The sequence below is a fragment of the Myxocyprinus asiaticus genome, chromosome 23, assembly GCF_019703515.2.
Source record: "Myxocyprinus asiaticus isolate MX2 ecotype Aquarium Trade chromosome 23, UBuf_Myxa_2, whole genome shotgun sequence".
NCBI classification, from domain to species: Eukaryota; Metazoa; Chordata; class Actinopteri; order Cypriniformes; family Catostomidae; genus Myxocyprinus; species Myxocyprinus asiaticus.
The window spans coordinates 42,174,906-42,197,204 of NC_059366.1; the positions used below are offsets into that span (position 1 = coordinate 42,174,906).

Below are 22,299 nucleotides of genomic sequence, written 5' to 3' on the forward strand. Positions count from 1 at the left end.
GCTGTAATCGAAAGCCCCTCACAGCTGTGGTAATTCATTTTTTTAAACTAATTCCAGGGTAATATAACACAAAGCATAATGTTATAAATTTACACTCAATATTTTAAAAATGTATAATATAAAAAATATTGCGATATTAACGCTGATAAATAAGGCGGAAACGCGTCATCACAGTCTTTGATAAAGGTCTATTCATCCGGAATATGCGCCGTGACGTGTTTCCAGTTAGCGAGAGGAAACATGGCGTCTGGCACAGAGGTAAACAAATCACGAAAGACAAATACTTTATTTTGTGAACTTAACCGGAGACTTTATTAATTAATTTTATTTAATAATGATAATAATACTTAATTGTATATTTAAATGAGAAAGTTAAGCGTCTCTGTTTTTAAAGCGATATTATTATTGTCGTGGATATTAGTGCTATTATCAGCAGCTCCTGAAATGTGAATGTGAACAAATAAAATAAAAAAAAATAAAAAGAGTTTAGTGTAATTCAGCGGAATAATTCACATCTTAATTGAACTTAGCGTTCAGGGCGACTCTTGATCTGGAGTGCTGAATGTAAGATTTCAGTGTTGAGCTGTGATAAAGGGAGATCTCTGTTTTATTAGCTTAATATTATTGATGAAAATCGTTCATTTAGAGCCTGTGATGTGACATTTTGGTCTCTTTACTGTGCAGGCTGTTGCTCCCAGCGGTGAAGAGGAAATCACAGAGACTCCAGCAGGCCAGAAGAGAGAAGAGAGACTGAGAAAGTTCAGAGAGCTTCATTTCAAAAGGGTAAACCTCAGCAGTTTACCTGTTTTCATATTTACTTTATTAGCCCTTGTGCGGCAATTTAAAAAAGTTACTCAGAGGTCCTTAGAGGACAAAAATGTCCATGTCAAAAAACTACCATAATAAAATTATACATTAATATTATATAAAACTTTCAATGAGTTAATTTTTTAACCAACATCTGTCCTGATCACAACTACCAAATATTCACTAATTTTCAGGATTTTAACCCTTTAAATGCCAGTTTGTTTACATAATGCCACTGCTGCTTTTTTTACACACACACACACACACAAATTTCTCAATACACACATACAAACACACTCTGACATCCATACCAGCGCACACACACAATTTTAGCTGCATAATTTCTTCAGTGTGCCTGCAGTACTCTATAATACAGCAAACAGAAAATAGGGAAAAAGCATGTATTTGCTCCATAGGATAAACATGAGAAAAATAGCGCCATCTGATGGAAAATATAAAAAATGTAAATTTTGAAGCCAGGGCTCTGGAGTGAAAGCATAATATCATAGAATTCATGATTTTATGCTTTAATGGCACTGGGATCAAATATTGCAGTTTTAATGGGTTTCAATGGGGACGCTTTTGTCCTGAAGGTCCAGAGTGTAACTATTTTGTGTACACAGTGTATTACTATTTTGTGTACACAGTGTATTATAGATGTACTATAGGAACTGAGGTTGTAATATCAAAATTCCCCCAAACATACACACCTTTGGTTAAATTTATGCCATTGGCAATAATAAAGACAAAATGATCAAAAAAACTAAAATGAAAAAGACAAAAATGTCCCGAAGGTCGCACAAGGGTTAATAAACGTTCCTGGTCCCGTTGTTTATGCCTCATCACTACATGTCATTGAATGTAAAAACTTGCTCCACTTCTGAAACTATTTCTTGTTTTACGGCTGACATCACCAATCCCTCTTATATTTAAACATCTTCCCTCCAACCACACACCCATCCAGCTCCGTTCTGCTAAAGCCCTCTTTTCACGATTCAATCCATTTGCGATGTCCTGCCCTATTTTTTTCTTTCTCAGCCAATGTCCCTTTTCAATCATTTTCAGTGTCATATCATAGAAGTAAAATGAGATATGATCACTATTTCTGGGGGTAACTGTTTTTTCCTGATGTTTAAATTAGTAGTGTTTTATGTAAAATGTAGACAACTTTCGGAACTCAAAGGGTCCCTCCCCAGTCTACCTAGATCAGGGGTCTCAAAGCACCGAAAGTTTCATATGGCCCGCATGAGTGTTAATAGTTTATCCTCAAACCCGACCCGCAAATTAATTTGTACTTTCTGCATTTTGTTTTGGTCTTTAATGTTTCCCGTAATTCTCTTAATGATTATTAAACTATAGCCTAATATATTCCACATGGTTTATTACACACTTAACACAACTAGATTGCTTCCATCATGATCTACGGAGCTGTCTGTACCAGAAGCATCCATTGATGCGACACACGTTCAGGGGACAGCCGCTCCGTTTCTATTTTTGATGCGCTGTACAGCTACTCAAGTCACTTATTTTGCCCGTCCAACTGAACTTAAATGATTTCATTTTTAAATATGTGTAAACTTATTGCTTTGTAAGTTATGTCCTTATAGGCCTATATTTAAATATCGTCTCACCGTTACATCAAAGCAGCTTGTGATGTTTTTCGACTCTTGTCTCTAAACGGGACTGCTACTCCCAATGGGTCTGAATGGGAAGAATTGCAAAGAAAAAGCCACTTTTGAAACAGAAAAACAAAAAGAAAAGGTTAGAGTGGGCAAAGAAACACAGACATTGGACAACAGATAATTGGAAAAGAGTGTTATGGATCTTAACCCCATTGAGCTTTTGTGGGATCAGCTAGACTGTAAGGTGCGTGAGAAGTGCCCGACAAGACAGCCACATCTATGGCAAGTGCTACAGGAAGTGTGGGGTGAAATGTCACCTGAGTATCTGGACAAACTGACAGCTAGAATGCCAAGGATCTGCAAAGCTCGACTCAAGATCGACTCAAGATGGCGCCGAGTATGGCTGCTGCGTTGCGAGCTCCGACACAACATAGTAGTGTTTTGTTTGTTTTGTTCACAATTCTTATGTTTTTTGTCTTGGATGTTGTCTGCCTTATTGTCTACGACAGACAGACGCTTTTGGACATTGGTTCAGCAATTTCACACCGTAAACCAGACTTCAAATTCCTCGATGCCGACCCGCTGTTTACAAACACGCAAGCGGAGCCCTTTGTCTGGGCAGTCCGGATGCGGAAACGCAAAAGGAAAAGGGGAAACAGAGCCGGCGTTCTCATCAGAGTAAGACGCCGTGCAAATCGACCCCCGCTACCCAGTATTCTACTGGCAAATATTCAGTCTCTGGATAACAAGCTCTGCGAGCTGAAAGCGCGGATGTCTTTCCAACGAGAGACGAGGGACTGCTGCATTATCTGCCTTATGGAAACTTGGATGTCTGCTAAGATTCCAGACTCAGCCATTGAACCTACGGGGTTCTTCGTGCACCGAGCGGACAGCGCGAAAGACCTCTCAGGTAAAAGCAGAGGTGGTGGTGTATGTTTTATGATCAACAAATCCTGGTGTGATCAGAGGAACGTACATTCTATCAAGTCTTTCTGCTCTCCTGATCTGGAATTTCTCATGCTTCTGTGACGACCATTCTGGCTACCGAGGGAATTCACAGCGGTCATTATCACAGCTGTGTACATCCCGCCACAAGCCGACACAGACCGGGCAATCAAGGAACTGTATGGGATTATAAGTGACCAGGAAACCGCGCACCCTGAGGCCGCGTTCATTGTGACCGGGGACTTTAATAAAGCCAGTTTCAAATCAGTCGCACCAAAATACCACCAGCACATTAGTTTCAACACACGAGGGGACCGGGTTTTGGACCATTGCTACTCTCCCTTCCGGGATGGCTACAAATCCCTCCCCCGCCCACCATTTGGCAAATCGGACCACTCTTCCATTCTGCTTCTGCCCGCTTACAGGCAGAAACTGAAACAGGAAGCACCCACCCTCAGAACGATCCAGTGCTGGTCGGACCAATCAGACTCTACGCTACAAGACTGTTTTGATCACGCGGACTGGGAGATGTTCCGGTCCGCCTCTGATGACGACATCGAGCTTTACGCTGTTAGCGTAATGTGTTTCATCAAAAAGTGCGTGGAGGACGTGGTTCCGACCAGAACTATACGGATCTATCCGAACCAGAAACCATGGATAAATAACGATGTTCGCACGGCACTTAATGTGCGGACCTCTGCTTTTAATTCCGGGAACACGGAGGAGCATAAACAAGCCAGTTATGGTCTCCGAAAAACGATCAGAACCGCAAAACACCAGTACAGGAGCAAGATTGAAGGACAGTTTAACACCACCAACTCTAGAAGCATGTGGCAGGGAATTAACATCATCACGGACTTTAAAGGGAATAAAAACTCCGCCATGAACACCGCTGCCTCTCTAAATACTTTTTATGCTCATTTTGAGGGAAATAACACCGCCCTCGCAGCCAAAGCTACAGAGGTTAGTTCACTCTCCGTCTCTGTAGCGGATGTAACCCGATCCTTCCGACGGGTGAATATCCGCAAAGCCGTGGGTCCAGATGGCATTCCGGGTCGCGTCATCAGAGCGTGCGCGAACCAGCTGGCTGGTGTTTTTACAGACATTTTCAACCTTTCCCTCTCTTTGTCTGTAGTCCCCACATGCTTTAAAACATCCACCATTGTGCCTGTTCCAAAGCAATCAAAAATAACTTTCTTAAATGACTGGCGTCCTGTTGCTCTGACCCCCATCATCAGCAAATGCTTTGAGAGACTAATCAGAGATTACATCTGCTCTGTGCTGCCTCTCTCTCTTGACCCATTGCAGTTTGCTTACCGCAACAACCGCTCCACTGATGATGCCATTGCATCTACAATACACACTGCTCTCTCCCACCTGGAAAAAAAGAACACTTATGTGAGAATGCTGTTTGTAGACTACAGCTCAGCATTCAACACCATAGTGCCCTCCAAGCAAGATGAGAAACTCCGGGCTCTGGGCTTAAACAGCTTGCTGTGCAGCTGGATCCTGGACTTCCTGTCAAGCAGACGCCAGGTGGTTAGAATAGGCAGCAACATCTCCTCATCACTAACCCTCAACACTGGAGCCCCACAGGGCTGTGTTCTCAGCCCACTACTGTATTCCCTGTACACACATGACTGTGTGGCAACACACAGCTCCAATGCCATCATTAAGTTTGCTGATGACACGACGGTGGTAGGTCTGATCACTGACAATGATGAAACAGCCTACAGAGAGGAGGTGCACACTCTGACACACTGGTGTCAGGAGCACAACCTCTCCCTCAACGTCAGTAAGACAAAGGAGCTTGTGGTGGACTTCAGAAGAAAAGACAGAGAACACAGTCCCATCACCATCAATGGAGCACCAGTGGAGAGAGTCAGCAGCTTCAAGTTCCTGTGGCTTTCTTCTTCCTGAGATGGCTGAGGAAGTTTGGAATGAACCGCCACATCCTCACACGGTTCTACACCTGCACTGTAGAGAGCATCCTGACTGGCTGCATCTCCACTTGGTACGACAATAGCACCACCCACAACCGCAAAGCACTGCAAAGGGTGGTGCGAACTGCCAGACACATCATCGGAGGTGAGCTTCCCTCCCTCCAGGAAATATATACCAGGCGGTGTGTGAAAAAAGCTCGGAGGATCATCAGAGACTCCAGCCACCCGAGCCATGAGCTGTTCTCACTGCTACCATCAGGCAGGCGGTATCGCAGCATCAGGACCTGCACCAACCGACTCCATGATAGCTTCTTCCCCCAAGCAATCAGACTTTTGAACTCTTGATCTCCCACGATCAAAATACATCAGCACTGCACTTTATTACCCTTACTCTATCTCACACTGAACTGTCATAAATTATATTATTATTATATTATATTCTCTCTTAACAACTTACTATCAACCGACAGCCTGAATGTCAATACAGTACAATACAACCTACTGTATATTCTATATATACTACTATATATACTTTTTTATATATTTTTTATTTTTATTAAATAATGTGTATCTATATAGTGCATATTGTATATTGTACAGTGTATGTTATTGTATATTGTTGTGTGTAATTATGTGTTTATCAGACGTTTAAATTGTGCTGTTAATTTGATGTTATTGTAAATTGGTATATGTCTCATCACTGTCACGACTGCTATGTTGATCGGAACTGCACCCAAGAATTTCACACACCATTGCACTTGTGTATATGGCTGTGTGACAATAAAGTGATTTGATTTTGATTTGTTTTGAAGCTGTCATTGCTGCACGTGGAGGATTTTTTGATGAGAACTCTTTGAAGAAGTTCTGAAATTTTTTTCAAATTGTAATAGTAATTTTTCACATTATTAATGTCCTGACTATACATTGTGATCAGTTGAATGCCACTTTGGTGAATAAAAGTACCAATTTCTTTCCATAGGAGCAAAATCTGTACATTATTCCAGACTTTTGGCTGCCAGTGTATATATAAACTGTTGAACTGGCCCTCGATCAAGAACACCACCCGGGTAATTTGAGTTTGAGACCCCTGACTTAGACCATTCATTGACACTAATCTGCAAAAATGGCTTGTTCGTAAATTGTAGTAATGTTTGTTTGTTTGTTTGTTTATACCGCTTTCCCTGTAACTTGTTATTGTCAACATTTGTTTATTATGTCATTTTTATAAATAAAAAATAAAAAACTTGGATAACTGGCTATTTTCCAGATTTAAAGGAAAAGTTCACCCAAAAATTAAAATTCTCATAATTGACTTCTGCAGAACACAAAGATTTTTAGAAGAATATCTCAGCTCTGTTGGTCCATACAATGCAAGTGAATGGTGACCAAACATTTTGAAACTCCAAAAAGCATATAAAACCAGCCTAAAATCAGTCCAAATGACTCCATTGGTTTAATCCATGTCTTCTGAAGTGATCCAATCGATTTTGGGTGAGAACACAATAAAATGTAACTCCTTTTTCACAATAAATATTCACATTAGCAGTCTCCTTGGTGATCATTATTTCAAGCTCGGTTTCACTTCTTAGCGCCATCTAGCACTCTATGCATGCGTCAAGTGCTAGGAAGTGTAATCAAGCTTGAAAACATGATTATGAAAAGGAGGAGGGCAGGCCGGTCCGTGACTACGCACGCCCGGCCCCCAATCGGACTGATCAGCCGAGGAGAGGGATATGTGCTATGAGATGTGACAGTTTGGGAGAGAGAGAGCTACAGGCAGCTGCCCTGTATGCATTCACGTTTGTGTGTCTTTGTGTTTAAGTTTATTAAAAACATTACTTTGATGCTTCCTCCGGTTCCTGCCTCCTCCTTTCCATTGAACCCTGTTACAATGATCATGCCAAAAGACTTCAATGGCAAGATGCACAGTGAAAAAGGAGTTACATTTTGGTCCGTTCTCACCCAAAACTGATTGGATCCCTTCAGAAGACATTGATTAAACCACTGGAGTCGAACTTCTTACTTCTATGTTTCCTTTGTGTTTTTGGAGCTTCAAAGTTTTGGTTACCATTCAGTTGCATTGTATGGACCTACAGAGCTGAGATAACCTTCTAAAAATCTTAGTTTGTGTTCTGCAGAAGGAAAAGTCATACACATCTGGGATGGCATTAGGGTGAGTAAATGATGAGTCTCAGTACTTGAAATAATTTCAATTTATGAAAAACATCCAAGACGATAAATTCGTGTGAACCCCTGTTCAACAATTCCTTTATTTCTTGCTGTGACATATTAAAACCATTAGTAGCAAACTGTGTTTTGGCATTGCTTTAGGTGAAAATTATTTTCACAGCACAAAAGAGTACTCCATAATATCATCAATATGAAATGTGATTGTGTTGCGTTTTTAGAATGAGGCTCGTAAGATGAACCATCAGGAGGTGGTGGAGGAGGACAAGAGGCTGAAGCTGCCATCTAACTGGGAGGCCAAGAAAGCTCGTCTGGAGTATGAGCTCATGGTGGATCAGAGGAAGAAGGTATAGTACCTGAGATTAGAGCTGCAGTGCTTCATTACTACGTCACCTAAGAGAATTGCAAAAATAATGACAGGACACCCCAGTCTTCCATTGTTCTGTCAAGCAAGTAGTCCTGCTCCAAACTCATGCCACTCCATTTTTCAGGAGTGGTCAATTAACCATATGTACTGTATACTACTATATAGATCAGTATCTTAGCCATTGGCCACGCTGATCTCTAGATATCGTTAATTGCATTGGCTATTTAAAAATCCATATTGAGTATGCAGCCTAGGAGTGTGTAAAGTTTATGTTGATGTTTGTGTGTCAGGAATGTGCTGAGCGTGGGGAGGACTACAACCGTGTGAAGCTCCTGGAGGTCAGCGCTGAAGATGCAGAGAGATGGGAGAGGAAGAAAAAGAAGAAAAACCCTGATCCAGGATTCTCCGGTATGAACCACTCATGAAACGGTGCATGTTATGACATTATATACAGTTGTGCTCAAAAGTTTGCATACCTTGGCAGAAATTGTGAAATTTTGGCATTGATTTTGAAAATATGACTGATCATGCAAAAATATATTTTAAGGATAGTGATCATATGAAGCCATTTATTATCACATAGTTGTTTGGCTCCTTTTTAAATCATAATGATAACAGAAATCACCCAAATGTCCCTGATCAAAAGTTTACATACCCTTGAATGTTTGGCCTTGTTACAGACACACAAGGTGACACACACAGGTTTAATTGGCAATTAAAGGTTAATTTCCCACACCTGTGGCTTTTTAAATTACAATTAGTGCCTGTGTATAAATAATCAATGAGTTTGTTAGCTCTCACGTGGATGCACTGAGCAGGCTAGATACTGAGCCATGGGGAGCAGAAAATAATTGTCAAAAGACCTGCGTAACAAGGTAATGTAACTTTATAAAGATGGAAAAGGATATAAAAAGATATCCAAAGCCTTGAAAATGCCAGTCAGTACTGTTCAATCACTAATTAAGAAGTGGAAAATTCGGGGATCTCTTGATACCAAGCCAAGGTCAGGTAGACCAAGAACGATTTCAGCCACAACTGCCAGAAGAATTGTTTGGAATACAAAGAAAAACCCACAGGTAACCTCAGGAGAAATACAGGCTGCTCTGGAAAAAGACGGTGTGGTTGTTTCAAGGAGCACAATACGACGATACTTGAACAAAAATGAGCTGCATGGTCGAGTTGCCAGAAAGAATCCTTTAGTGCGCCATTGCCACAAAAAAGCCCGGTTACAATATGCCTGACAACACCTTGACATGCCTCACAGCTTCTGGCACACTAATTGTGAATGATGAGACCAAAATAGAGCTTTATGGTCACAACCATAAGCGCTTTGTTTGGAGAGGGGTCAACAAGGCCTATAGTGAAAAGAATACCATCCCCACTGTGAAGCATGGTGGTGGCTCACTGATGTTTTGGGGGTGTGTGAGCTCTAAAGGCATGGGAGTCTTGTGAAAATTGATGGCAAGATGAATGCAGTATGTCTGCCAGTATTTTCTGATAACAATTTGCATTCTTCTGCACGAAAGCTGCGCATGGGACGCTCTTGGACTTTCCAGCACGACAATGACCCTAAGCACAAGGCCAAGTTGACCCTCCAGTGGTTACAGCAGAAAAAGTTGAAGGTTCTGGAGTGGCCATCACAGTCTCCTGACCTTAATATCATCGAGCCACTCTGGGGAGATCTCATGCAAGACGACCAAAGACTTTGCATGACCTGGAGGCATTTTGCCAAGACGAATGGGCAGCTATACCGCCTGCAAGAATTTGGGGCCTCATAGACAACTATTACAAAAGACTGCACGCTGTCATTGATGCTAAAGGGGGCAATACACAGTATTAAGAACTAAGGGTATGCAGACTTTTGAACAGGGGTCATTTCATTTTTTTCTTTGTTGCCATGTTTTGTTTTATGATTGTACCATTCTGTTATAACCTACACTTGAATATGAATCCCATAAGAAATAAAAGAAATGTGTTTTGCCTGCTCACTCATGTTTTCTTTAAAAATGGTACATATATTACCAATTCTCCAAGGGTATGCACATTTTTGAGCACAACTGTACAGTGCAACGGTAAAAATGTGACAACTGCTAGAGATTTTGCTGATACCGTTTTTACTGTGGTAGATGCTTCATGTTATTACCATGTGAGAGTTATGAGAAAACACAGACCGAGACGTGTCCCAAATAGGGATGTGCTCAAGTAATCGAGTACTCTTTCAGCACCAACTAATCAACTATTAAAAATCCTACTGGAATATTGCAAATTGATTTTCCTTTGTGCATTTGCCTGCCATAGGCAGTGCTGAATTATACTGTACTTTTCCTCTGAATCTCTCACCAAATCTTGCAGTTGTAATTGTGTCAATAATGCACTGAGATTTGTAATGAAATGTAATTAGAACTGAATTAATACATGTTGTTCATTTCATTTTTTCCCCAAAACAAATGCAAAGTTTGTTGAAGTTAGCTTATTTTGAAACTGTTCTTGAAAACATTTGTGGAATAAAACAAAATATACATTTCACGTATGTGTCATACCTGATATTTTTAATATAATTTTAATTTTTGTGGAATAGAGTTCTTGACCTCAAAATGACTCAACACCCATCCCTAGTCTTAAACACTTGAAGAGGAGGAAGAACTTATTATTATAGTGCATAACACAAAGCGCAGTCTCAGCCACAGGTGAACATATATCAGCTATTTTGCAACACATTGAACATGGTCCATCAGAATTATCCACTATCCATTCGAAAAGATTAGGTTTACCCTACTCCAGTCCTACATTATGTGAAGCTGTCTTTGCTCTGATCCCAGACTTAACCATCATTCATCTTTTTGTTTGTGTCCATCATGTTCAAGTCAGTCAACCAGTAATAAATACCCATTTAATTCAAATAATTCAGTTATCTAAAAATAGGAGGCCTGGGTAGCTCGGCGAATTAAGACGCTGAATACCACCCCTAGAGTCGTGAGTTCGAATCCAGGGCGTGCTGAGTGACTCCAGCCAGGTCTCCTATGCAACTAAATTGGCCCGGTTGCTAGGGAGGGTAGAGCCACTTTGGGTTAACCTCCTCGTGGTCACTATAATGTGGTTCTCGCTCTTGGTGGGGCGTGTGGTGACTTGAGCGTGGAGGCTTGTAACGCGCTCAACAAGCCACGTGATGAGATGCGCGGATTGACGGTCTCAGACGTGGAGGCAACTGAGATTCGTCCTCTGCCACCTGGATTGAGGCGAGTCACTATGCCACCACGAGGACTTAGTGTATTGGGAATTGGGCATTCCAAATTGGGGAGAAAATGGGAGAAAATCCAAAAAAAAAAAAATTTAATTAGCCAAAAATAGGCACTACCACCTCATACCCCCATTCTCTGGTATAAAACACTCATCTCATTATATTATGCATGTTGAAGAGCAGCCTGATTGATTTGCTGCTTTCTATTGGCTGAGAGTGAGAGGTGATGATTGGAGGGAATATGGCTGCCATGTGTGACATTAAAGATGTGTAAATGAAAACATGCAGTGCTTGTGTTTCACGCCTGTTTATCATTGGCTCTGGTAATTATTATCATTTTCTTTCTGCTTCATCCTCTAAGACCCCCACTGCGTGATGTTTTTCTTCATCTGTTTGTGTATTTGTAGGGTACGCTGAGGCCCAGTTGAGACAGTACCAGAGACTGACAAAGCAGATCAAGCCTGATATGGAGAACTACGAGAGACAGAGAGTGGAGTGGTGAGACCTTAATTATACTCACTCAACTGCTGGAATACACTCGGGCCTTTTAAATCGGTCAACTTTTTTATTTTCATTTTTTAAATGATTTAACCTTGTGCGACCCAGTGTCCACGTGTGGATGTTGTTGTATTTTGGCTTCTCTATATGCAACGCATAATTAAAATTTATTTAAACTGACTGAATACTGTTTACAACACTCTACACTGTAATTTAAGGGTTAAACTTCTGGCGCACCGCGTCATGTGAAACAACAACATGACGTAGATTTCCGTGAAGCGCTTCTATGGGCACAGAGCCAATAAAAGTGCCTCTGGTAATAAACCTCTTAGAGTTTTTTCATTGAAACCTGTTTGGGTGTTAAGAGTAGCATCTCTAGTTTTGTTTGATATGTCACTTTATAAAAATGTATTCATTTTTCGCACGTCAGCACGCTGATATACATGATGTCCACATACGTGGATTGTGGAACATTAGTCCCTCAAAAGTTGAAAAACTGTGTTAGTTATTTTAAATAACTTTCAACATTAACACATCCGTGGGTCATTTTGCTTCATTTTAATATTAATGTTATATATATATCTCACTGTACAATACGGTTCTATTCATTAACATTAGTAAATGCATTCCTTTATATTTACTTTGCATTTTCACACTGAGAATCAATGGGTTCATCCAAAGGCTGAAAGATTTTGCTTTCAGAGGCTTTATATGGAGTTAGGTTGAAAATAAGGTGCATTTTGAACTATTCTGAGACCAGACAGCACACTGGAGGTTAAGTCGTTCACTAAATAGGGAGCAAGGGGACATCCTATTGCTTTCTATGCAGCTAAGTGCATTTACTCCTAAAATCTGACCAAAAATTCAGTTTCAGGCTGCAGATGATGTTTGGACCACCTAACATGTTTGGCAGACATGGCACAGTGATGAACAGTACACAGATTCAGAATTTTATAATGCACAGTTTTATTTTAACATGGTTGACAGTGATTGTATGACATCCCATTACTTTGAATCAGAATTATTTATTCAGCTTTATATAAAATCGACTGTAATGTCTATATGTCTCAAAAACATGAATAGCCAACACTTCTCGACACATATCAAACTATTTGATAAAACGTCTGACTTTTTATAGCTTGGTATTATTTAAAATGTCAACTTAGTCCCGCTGTCCACAAATTTGGACATCAATTTTTGCTCTAGAGTTTTATTTTATTTTTTTATTTTTTGCTTGTTTATTAGGTGCTACTAACTAGTTACAAATCAAAAAGGGAAATGGAAAATGCACACAGCTGTCATGCTCTGGTCTCAGGAGGTTAATCTAAATTTTCTGTATATCACTTTGTGTTATAATACTCTGGCATTAATTAAAAATTACAGTAAATATGGCATCTTTATCTCTCTGAACTGTAGTAATCCATCTCTCTCTGTTTTTTCCTCTTTTGGGAAGTCTTGAAAACATGATAGTGGATTTTTTCTTTTGCTGTTGGAGCAAATAGGAAGGCAAACATAATATTTACTGTGGTCTCCCATGTACCTCTGTTACTGAGTTAGACCTGTTATAGTTTACTTCTGCATTTTAAACCCAGAAATGTGCATAAAGTTCCATTCAAGACTTTTGATTGGCACTAAAGATAACCACTAATACTTTTCTGTTCTACTGTAAACTTATAGTGACACCGATTTTATGTTTGCATTACATCTCTGACATAAATGAATGTCAAAAACATCTATCATCATGTTTTATTGTGCTATAAGAGCCCAAAATCTGAATGGCGATTTCATTTGCTGCAAAGCTTGTATATGATGTTCCTATTGAAGTTCTCCCAAAAAATGAAAATTGTCATCATTAACTCAGCCCCATGTTGTTCCAAACCTGTGTGACTTTCTTTCTTCTGTGGAACACAAAATTAGATTTTTGGCAGTATATTTATTACCATTTATTTTCATTGCTTGGAAAAAGATAAAAGTGAATGGTGACTGAGGCTTTCATTCTGCCTTACATCTCCAATTGTGTTCCACAGAAGAAAGAATGTCGTACTTATTTTGAACAACATGAAGGGGAGTGAACGACGGTTACAGTTCAATTATCAGTCTGTCTTTAATGATTCCTATGTCTATTTTGTCTTCTCTTAGTGGTGAAGATTTCCACCCCACCTCCAACAGTCTGATTCATGGGACTCACGTTCCCTCTAAAGAGAGCATCGACCGCATGGTGGAGGACGTGGAAAAACAGTAAGAATCTCTGTGTGTTTAACGCAGGTTGATTCTGTTTTTTTGTGTATTGCTACCCAGTAAATGACTTACAGAACTTATAAGCTTCTAAGTTCACTGAAGGGATCTTATAAGCTGCAGACACCTGGTCAGCAGATCTCTTCTTTCAGTGGGTTTGCCATGTTTATACACCATATTCATCGCACACTTATACCTTTGTCGATCAGTGCTTGCAGAAAATGCTTTCAACAGATTGGGTCTTTTCAGTGTGGCAAATGATGTTGAAACTAATTTTAGTCTGTTTTGAGAGGCTCGTTTGTGTGTATTTATCTTCAGTCCAGATGTGTTTGTGTAGTTGCGTGTCTGTAGCGCATGTATGTGTGTGTTGAAAAGGATTTGTTTATGTGTGAGACGGCATTCTTCTATTCTGCTTTTAGCTCCTGAGAGACATTAGGCAGGGCCACGGCTGCCAGATCATGACACACAAACACGCTTTGAAGATGTTTGAAGAACCGTCTGTGTGTGCATGTGGGGGGTTCAAGAGCCTCTTTGATGGAGTTTGAAAACTGACATTGTCCATAACAGTGTGAAACTTTTAGAAATGAATGGATAAAGAGTAGAGCAGGGCAATAGATTGAATATTCACAATGTATTCACAATGATTTTGCTGGCGACATAAAATTAAACACATTGTGAATGTCATACTGTTTTTAACACAGTTTGTATTTGGTCATTATGTTTCCTAAAGAGTGTGTGTGCTCGTTTGACAGTTTTGCACTCACCTTCACTTGCGAGTACGAGAGCGTTAACACAATGTTTTGATAGTGTCTCTGGTTTAAAGACGTGTCAGTGTTCGTATGTTTAAACTGTCCATTTCTATGAATTGATTCAAAACTATTATTCAATGATTTTTGCATTTTCACCCAGAAATATTCACTGAAGTCCCCGCTTGCCATTTTTCATTCATTAAAATGTTTAAGTGAAAATAAATGTTGGTAAATAAATTCAGTTTTTTACACTATTTATTGATATTAGTTCACATAAGTTGAATAATAGTAGAGAAAATGATTTATTTCAGCTTTTTTATTTCTTTCATCACATTCCCAGTGGGTCAGAAGTTTACATACAATTTGTTAGTATTTGGTAGCAATGCCTTTAAATTGTTTAACTTGGGTCAAACGTTTTGGGTAGCCTTCCACAAGCTTCTCACAATAAATTGCTCATAGAACTGGTGTAACTGAGTCAGGTTTGTAGGCCTCCTTGCTCACACATGCTTTTTCAGTTCTGCCCACAAATTTTCTATGAGATTGAGGTCAGGGCTTTGTGATGGCCACTCCAATACCTTGACTTTGTTGTTCTTTGGAGGTATGCTTGGGGTCATTGTCCATTTGGAAACCCATTTGTGACCGAGCTTTAAATTCTTGGCTGATTTCTTGAGATGTTGCTTCAATATATCCACATCAGTTTCCTTCCTCATGATGCCATCTATTTTGTGAAGTGCACCAGTCCCTCCTGCAGCAAAGCACCCCCACAACATGATGCTGCCACTCACATGCTTCACAGTTGAGATGGTGTTCTTCGACTTGCAAGCCTCACCCTTTTTCCTCCAAACATAACAATGGTCATTATGGCCAAACAGTTCAATTTTTGTTTCAAAAAGTAAGATCTTTGTCCCCATGTGCACTTGCAAACTTTAGTCTGGCTTTTTTATGGCGGTTTTGGAGCAGTGGCTTCTTCCTTGCTGAGCAGCCTTTCAGGTTATGTCAGTATAGTTCTCGTTTTACTGTGGATATAGATACATGTCTACCTGTTTCCTCCAGCATCTTCACAAGGTCCTTTGCTGTTGTTCTGGGATTGATTTGCACTTTTCACATCAAACTACATTCATCTCTAGGAGACAGAATGAGTCTCCTTCCTGAACGGTATGATGGTTGCGTGGTCCCATGGTGTTTATACTTGCGTACTGTTGTTTGTACAGATGAACGTTTTACCTTCATGCATTTGGAAATTGCTCCCAAGGTTGAAGCAGACTTATGGAGGTCCACAATTGTTTTTTCTGAGGTCTTGGCTGTTTTCTTTTGATTTTCCCATGATGTCAAGCAAAGTGGCACTAAGTTTGAAGGTTGGACTTTAAATACATCCACAGGTACACCTCCAGTTGACGCCAATTAGCCTATCAGAAGCTAATTGCCTAAAGGCTTGACATCATTTTCTGTAATTTTCCAAACTGCTAAAGGCACAGTTAACTTAATGTAAACTTCTGACCCACTGGAAATGTGGTATAGTCAATTAAAAGTGGAACAATCTGTCTGTAAACAATTATTGGAAAAATTACTCATGTAATGCACAAAGTAGATGTCCTAAACGACTTGCCAAAACTATAGTTTGCTAATATGAAATCTGTAGATTGGTTAAAAAATGAGTTTTAATGACTTCAGCCTAAGTGTATGTAAACTTCTGACTTCAACTGTAGATACAGTTAGAACATCTTGGTTCTGCAGTACAACAGTGGCCTCTAGAGGTGAAATAAAAACAATCACTGACACCTGAGTATTCATTCATATTTTTATACTCTCTTCAATAAGTGTTTTAAATTAAAGCAAGGGCATGCAAAGCAAAATGTGACTAAATGGAAACGTGCCCCATCAGCACAGACATTGTGTCTCCAATTTCATATCTTGTGAATAATAATTTAAATCAATTAAAAGCTTATTCCTCATTAAACCTAATCTTTTCTACCACCTTAGTTATCGATATTGGCAATATCTAGGATATATAATATATAGGATATTTCCTTCTTTTTTTTTTTCAAATGTGTTTGAAATTAACAGGAAATGGTTAACCCATTCTGAAGTAGTTATTTTGAGTAAGCATCATCTTAATTTGTCACTCAAAAAAGCATCTTGGTGTCTCAAAATTATTTGCATTATTTGACAAATTTTGCACTAACTATTGCCCCTATATCTACACAATATCACTTTAAACCACCTGGGGGCCTTTTACTCACCACCTTTTTTTAAAAACTGAATTTGAATCAAAACAACCTTCCGTTATTATTTCTTTTCACTCAAATTATATTGCTCCATCAATATTCAACAAAAATAAATAAAAATTTTAACCTTGATACATTATGTGACCAGAAAAAAAGCTAAATTTCCGTAAGGGGTGCCTTTAGCCCCGTTGTACCCTATGTAATTTCCATAAATGTGTTCTTGTGTGTTCAGGATTGAAAAGCGTTCGAAATACAGCCGCCGCAGGGCCTACAATGACGATGCTGACATCGATTATATCAACGAGAGGAACGCCAAGTTTAACAAGAAGGCAGAACGTTTCTACGGCAAATACACAGCCGAGATCAAGCAGAACCTGGAGAGAGGAACAGCCGTGTAACCATGGAGACTACGAATGGCACCTGTCCATCTACCAAGCAGCCATACAGAAATCATGCGCAAATATTGTTTTTCTTCATGTGTAGTCATACACTCTTCTGAGGAAGTTTCTTTTTTCCTATGGTGGTCTTGTACATTTAAAAAAATGCTTCTTTTTTTTTTTACGTTTTAATAGCGGGAAAATTATTATACCTGAGTGGGGCTCAACCTGTCAGTGTTTTTGCTTTTGTGTGTGTGTGTAAATTAAATCAATTTCTGCAACAGTAGACATTTATTTGAATAAAGACATTTTAATATGAAATGCATCTGACTTCATAGTGCTTTTTGACGCTACATCAGTGAGTTAAACCATGGAATTGTTCAATTCTTCATTCTCATTGGTAGACCGATATTCCAAGGTGTTAATTTTCTTAACTACACAGCTCTCTGGACTACTTGATTTTAATCAATCAGTCGTGTATTCTACAATCAACTATTTTTGTACTATTGCCACTGTGCAATACAACACTGTATAATTGATTGCTCTTGATTTCCTAGATGGCTGTGCTAGTTTCATATTTCTAGTATCACGCCGTGCTCTCTCCCTCTCTCTCTCTCTCTTCGTATAATAAAATGATTCAACTCCATATGAAATATTTTACAATATTTAATGTCTTTTTTTTAATTGGTAAGCCCTGATCACCTTGTTGGGGTTTGTTTTGTGACAATGACCATCTGACTGTATTATACAAAGTCTATTATTCTGTATGTATGTGGGAGAGAGTGTAATTAAGGGTGGGAATTCGATGTGATCCTTTTGGTTGTGAACTAATGTTGCATGAATACCCATGGCCTCAGGAAAGTGTCGAAAGCAACTATATAAACAATTCAATTATTCCATTATCTCTGTCATCGCAGGTCTCGTTGCCTTCAAAAGTAAACTAGTGGTCTTCCCAGATCACTGTAATTCATGTGTTACATTGAGTACATGGCACTTTCTAGTCTGACAAAGAGTTAATCGGATGTGCGGCGCATTTCAATAAAGGCCCATGAAAGCAAAATTGGACTTTTGTGGCTTTTAGTCTGTCTATAAGCCTTGAAATTATCTGTATGGTTGTGTATTGTACTGCTAAATGTTGGCAAGAAGAAAAAAAAATTCTAGAGAGTATGTCCCCTCCCCTAATACCACCTGCCACCATCTAGAAATAGCATGTAGGATGGATGGGTTCAACTGTAAGGCTTTGTATGTCCATTTCCAGAACATTCCACAAGTGATAAACATTAGATACACAACCCTTGTGTTGTGTTCGTTTTGTGCTAACAGATTTTGTGTTCCTGGTCAGAAATGTCCAGACCACTAAGATTGTTAATAAATCTCTCATATTGCATATATTAATACAAGATATTGCATTAGATCTATTTAACAATTTTTTTTAGTAATTATTACAGGTTTTGTACTCCTTTTTTGAACATTTTTTTAAATGTATATTTCTACTGATAGAAGGATTAGATGAACTGAGCATATACCGGGGTAGTGGTCGGCACTCTAAAATAATTGCATAATAAATTAATAACCACTTGAATGATCTGAACAAAATAGGTGTAATTTTAAAGCTCAGAATCTGGACTTTACAATGCATATACAGTAGCTGATCCTACCAATTCTTAAATTATGCTTTTTAATTTTCTGACAACTAAGAACTGTTTTGTTCTCATCATTTGCAAATTTATCACAACAATTATATTTAGAGTTGGTATAACCATAAAAAAGATGAAATAGCCATGTGTTATATATCGTTGGAAAGGTCTCAATTGTTTTGCTCAGAGGCCAAACTGCAGTGAGTTTTAGTGTATGAAATTCCCACTGACACACATAAATATAATAAACTGGAATGGCTTTTTGTCACGTTTTTCCTCATTACTTCCTCATGCCTATAACATAGACAATGACATATCATAATTTAGAGCAGACTATCCCGATTCAAACAAGCTCAAACACAACATAATATGGTAAGTAGATCTTGAAATATTCCTCATGGAAAGACGATGCACAAAAGGGCGTTTAACACACATTGTGTGTGTGTGTGCGCATGTCAGAGGACTTTGTGTATGCAAATGCACATCCTCATAAGTGCTCATCTAAAGGATTGGGATACTCCTGAACACTTGATATTTCTGTATTTTGTAGTCTAATCCATTAATTTCCAATGGCCGGTCATTTTTGACCAGGAACACAACAAGTGTAAGAAAGTTGTGTAAAATTTTTTTGTGTGTTTTCAGATACCATATGTGAACAAAACCAAGAGATTTTATTCCAATTGGATGAAGTAAAAAAATATATATTCGTAAGAAAAAAAGTTGTCCAGGTCAAAATGACTGGAAGACAACATAAGAGTTAAATTCATACTTGCAACTTGTATAGGACTGAATTTGTATTAGAGATCTATGGCATCTGCATAAATTAATATGTTATGAATTATCTCCTTGGACGGGGGGTAATTGGCTTTGGGCTGCTGCTTTCAGAGTCTGGTGTGTTGAGAATTAAGAGCCATGCCATGTTTATGATTTCCTGCTTTTGTTCTCAGTGGCAGTATTGGCTGTGGGTGATTGTGGAGGGGGCAACACAAATCAAACCCTTTGATATCTGAGCTACTCATTGAGCAAGAAAAGGAGCGTCGAATGTGATTCCAAGAGATCGGATCCTTTTACGGTCAATGGAAAGGCTTCCATTGAGAGCTGGTGCTGTCTGGGTAATAATGTCATTCAGCAATTTTTCTGCAAATTCACCTCAGCCACAGTCATGGATAAAACAGTGCTGGGGGAGTTTTTTACTGGTTATCTCAGAATTACAAGTTATGGAATAACACTACCATACTAGTCTTACTGTTTCTGCAGTAGACTGTATAATGTACAGTATGGAAATCTTCAGAATGCATGGAATACTCGGGTGGCCTACTACATTGGCACACTGCAATTAATAAATTGCAGGCCCTTTTGACATTTAATCATGTGCAAGATTATGAATTACACTCATTTGCAATCAAATTTTTACTAGTTGAAATGCAAATTCTTGATATCAGCAAGGAATCAGCCTGCTAATAGTAAAAATAAAAATTTTTGAAGTCAGTAATTAGGTTTGCACTAAATATTTAATTCTTGATATCAAAAATGGAATTTCATAAAAACTGTCATGTTTGATATCTGCATTTTTGCTAGTTAAATTTCACCATGATCTGTCATTCACTCTTGTTCAAAAGGCAATTACAGATATAATTTATTTCTTAGTAGTTAAAATCCCAAACACACATATCAGCAATACTTACTAGTAAAACAATTATTTTTGAAATCAATAATTACGTTACTAGTAAAAGTGTCCATTCCTGATATCAACGATTGAGTTACAGATAGTAAGAATGCATGCAAAAATGCATTTTTTATATCTGTAAATTTTATTCAAAATGAAAATGGATTTCAGATATCAATAAACTGAATAGTAATTACTAGTAACAGTACCATTAAAGAGACATGAAATTAACCTCTGTGGGGAGGCGCTATATGGCAAGCCATTTTTATCACTTAAAACACTGAAGTCCCTGGATGAATAAGGCAGGAAAGCTTAGAATCTGAACTTTTTAGATAACCCCATCACTTTAACATTTATTTACAATTCCCAATATGCTTTTAAGTTCTCGTGGTTGCGTAGTGATTCGCCTCAATCTGGGTGTTGGAGGACAAATCCCAGTTGCCTCCGCATCTCAGACCATCAATCTGCGCATCTTATCACGTGGCTTGTTGAGTGTGTTGTCACGGAGACATAGCGCATGTGGAGGCTTCACGCCATCCACCGCGGCAACCATGCTCAACTCACCACGTGCCCCACCGAGAACGAACCACATTATAGCGACCACGAGGAGGTTACCCCATGTGACTCTACCCTCCCTAGCAACCGGGTCAATTTGGTTGCTTAGGAGACCTGCCTGGAGTCACTCAGCACGCCCTGGTATTCGAACTAGCGAACTCCAGGGGTGGTAGCCAGCGTCTTTTACCACTGAGCTACCCAGGCCCCCAATAATAATAATTTCTTAAAAGTTAGAGGGTTATCTGTAAAATGAGACCATTTTTATGAAATTTTGTCCGAAGTATGTGTGACCAGGGAGCTTTTAAATTTGAGAATGAAAATTTTCAGGCCAAATAAATCCTGCAGAGCATAAGAGGATAATAACATTGCCACTAGTAAAAAAAAATAAAAAAAAAAAATAAAAGTCTGATTTTTTTAAAAAGTCAGATTTTAAACATTTTCATTTTTACTAGCGTAATTCATTTGGTGATATCAGGAATGCCCAATTACACTAGTTACAATGTAATTATTGATATAATTATATTTTTTCTAGTAAGAAGTGCATACATAGCTGATATGCGTATTTGGAATTTTAACTTGTAAGAAATTAGTTATAGATATCTGTAATTGTGTTTTGAACAGGAATATCAGTGCGAGTTCTACTAGCAGGTACAGACATCAATAGTTGTTTTTCACTAGTTAAAATGTCATTTTTTATATCAAGAATTGGTATTTCCATGAGTAATGGTGTCACTTTTTATATCAGGAATTTGCATTTTTACTAGTGCTAACATAATTAGTGATTTCAAGATTTGGTGTTTTCACTAATAGTAATTCCATTGCTGATATCAAGATTTTGCATTTGAAATAGTAAAAATGGAAGATAGGCCTATCTACTGTACAACATTTATTCTGCATGCATGTGATGTCAAAAGGGCTTGCAATAGCCGCATTTTTAACATCTCTTTCTTGACTCAGTATTTAAATGGAGTACCAAAAGATATTTTTACACAAAAAATTCAAAAAAACATTTTTTATTTCCAAGATAAAAATGTACAAGCAGATCATTTTCAAAGAAACTAATGTTAGGCGTCAATCAATTAAATGATTATTTTGAGTGAAACGCAGATATGACGGATATGATTATTTCCTAATTTGTCCGACCTGTCAGTTTGCTGGAGATTGATGGATCTTGAATGAGTTTAAATGGAGGAGTTCTGTGATAGTGATGGATGTTTCGAATAGATTTTGGGTGTAGGCGCCGCACTA

The 22,299-nt window shown here is 38.7% G+C and overlaps 1 protein-coding gene across 1 annotated transcript; it reads left to right on the top strand.

Moving 5' to 3' along the window:
• Nucleotides 1-202: 202 nt before the first annotated feature.
• Nucleotides 203-17,518, top strand: LOC127413556 (pre-mRNA-splicing factor syf2-like). The gene is made up of 7 exons (XM_051650800.1): nucleotides 203-258; nucleotides 685-783; nucleotides 7,726-7,851; nucleotides 8,162-8,279; nucleotides 11,517-11,607; nucleotides 13,747-13,845; nucleotides 17,049-17,518. Exons 1-7 carry the CDS (start codon nucleotides 241-243, stop codon nucleotides 17,212-17,214), a joined length of 717 nt encoding a protein of 238 aa, XP_051506760.1. The 5' UTR covers nucleotides 203-240; the 3' UTR covers nucleotides 17,215-17,518.
• Nucleotides 17,519-22,299: the final 4,781 nt, after the last annotated feature.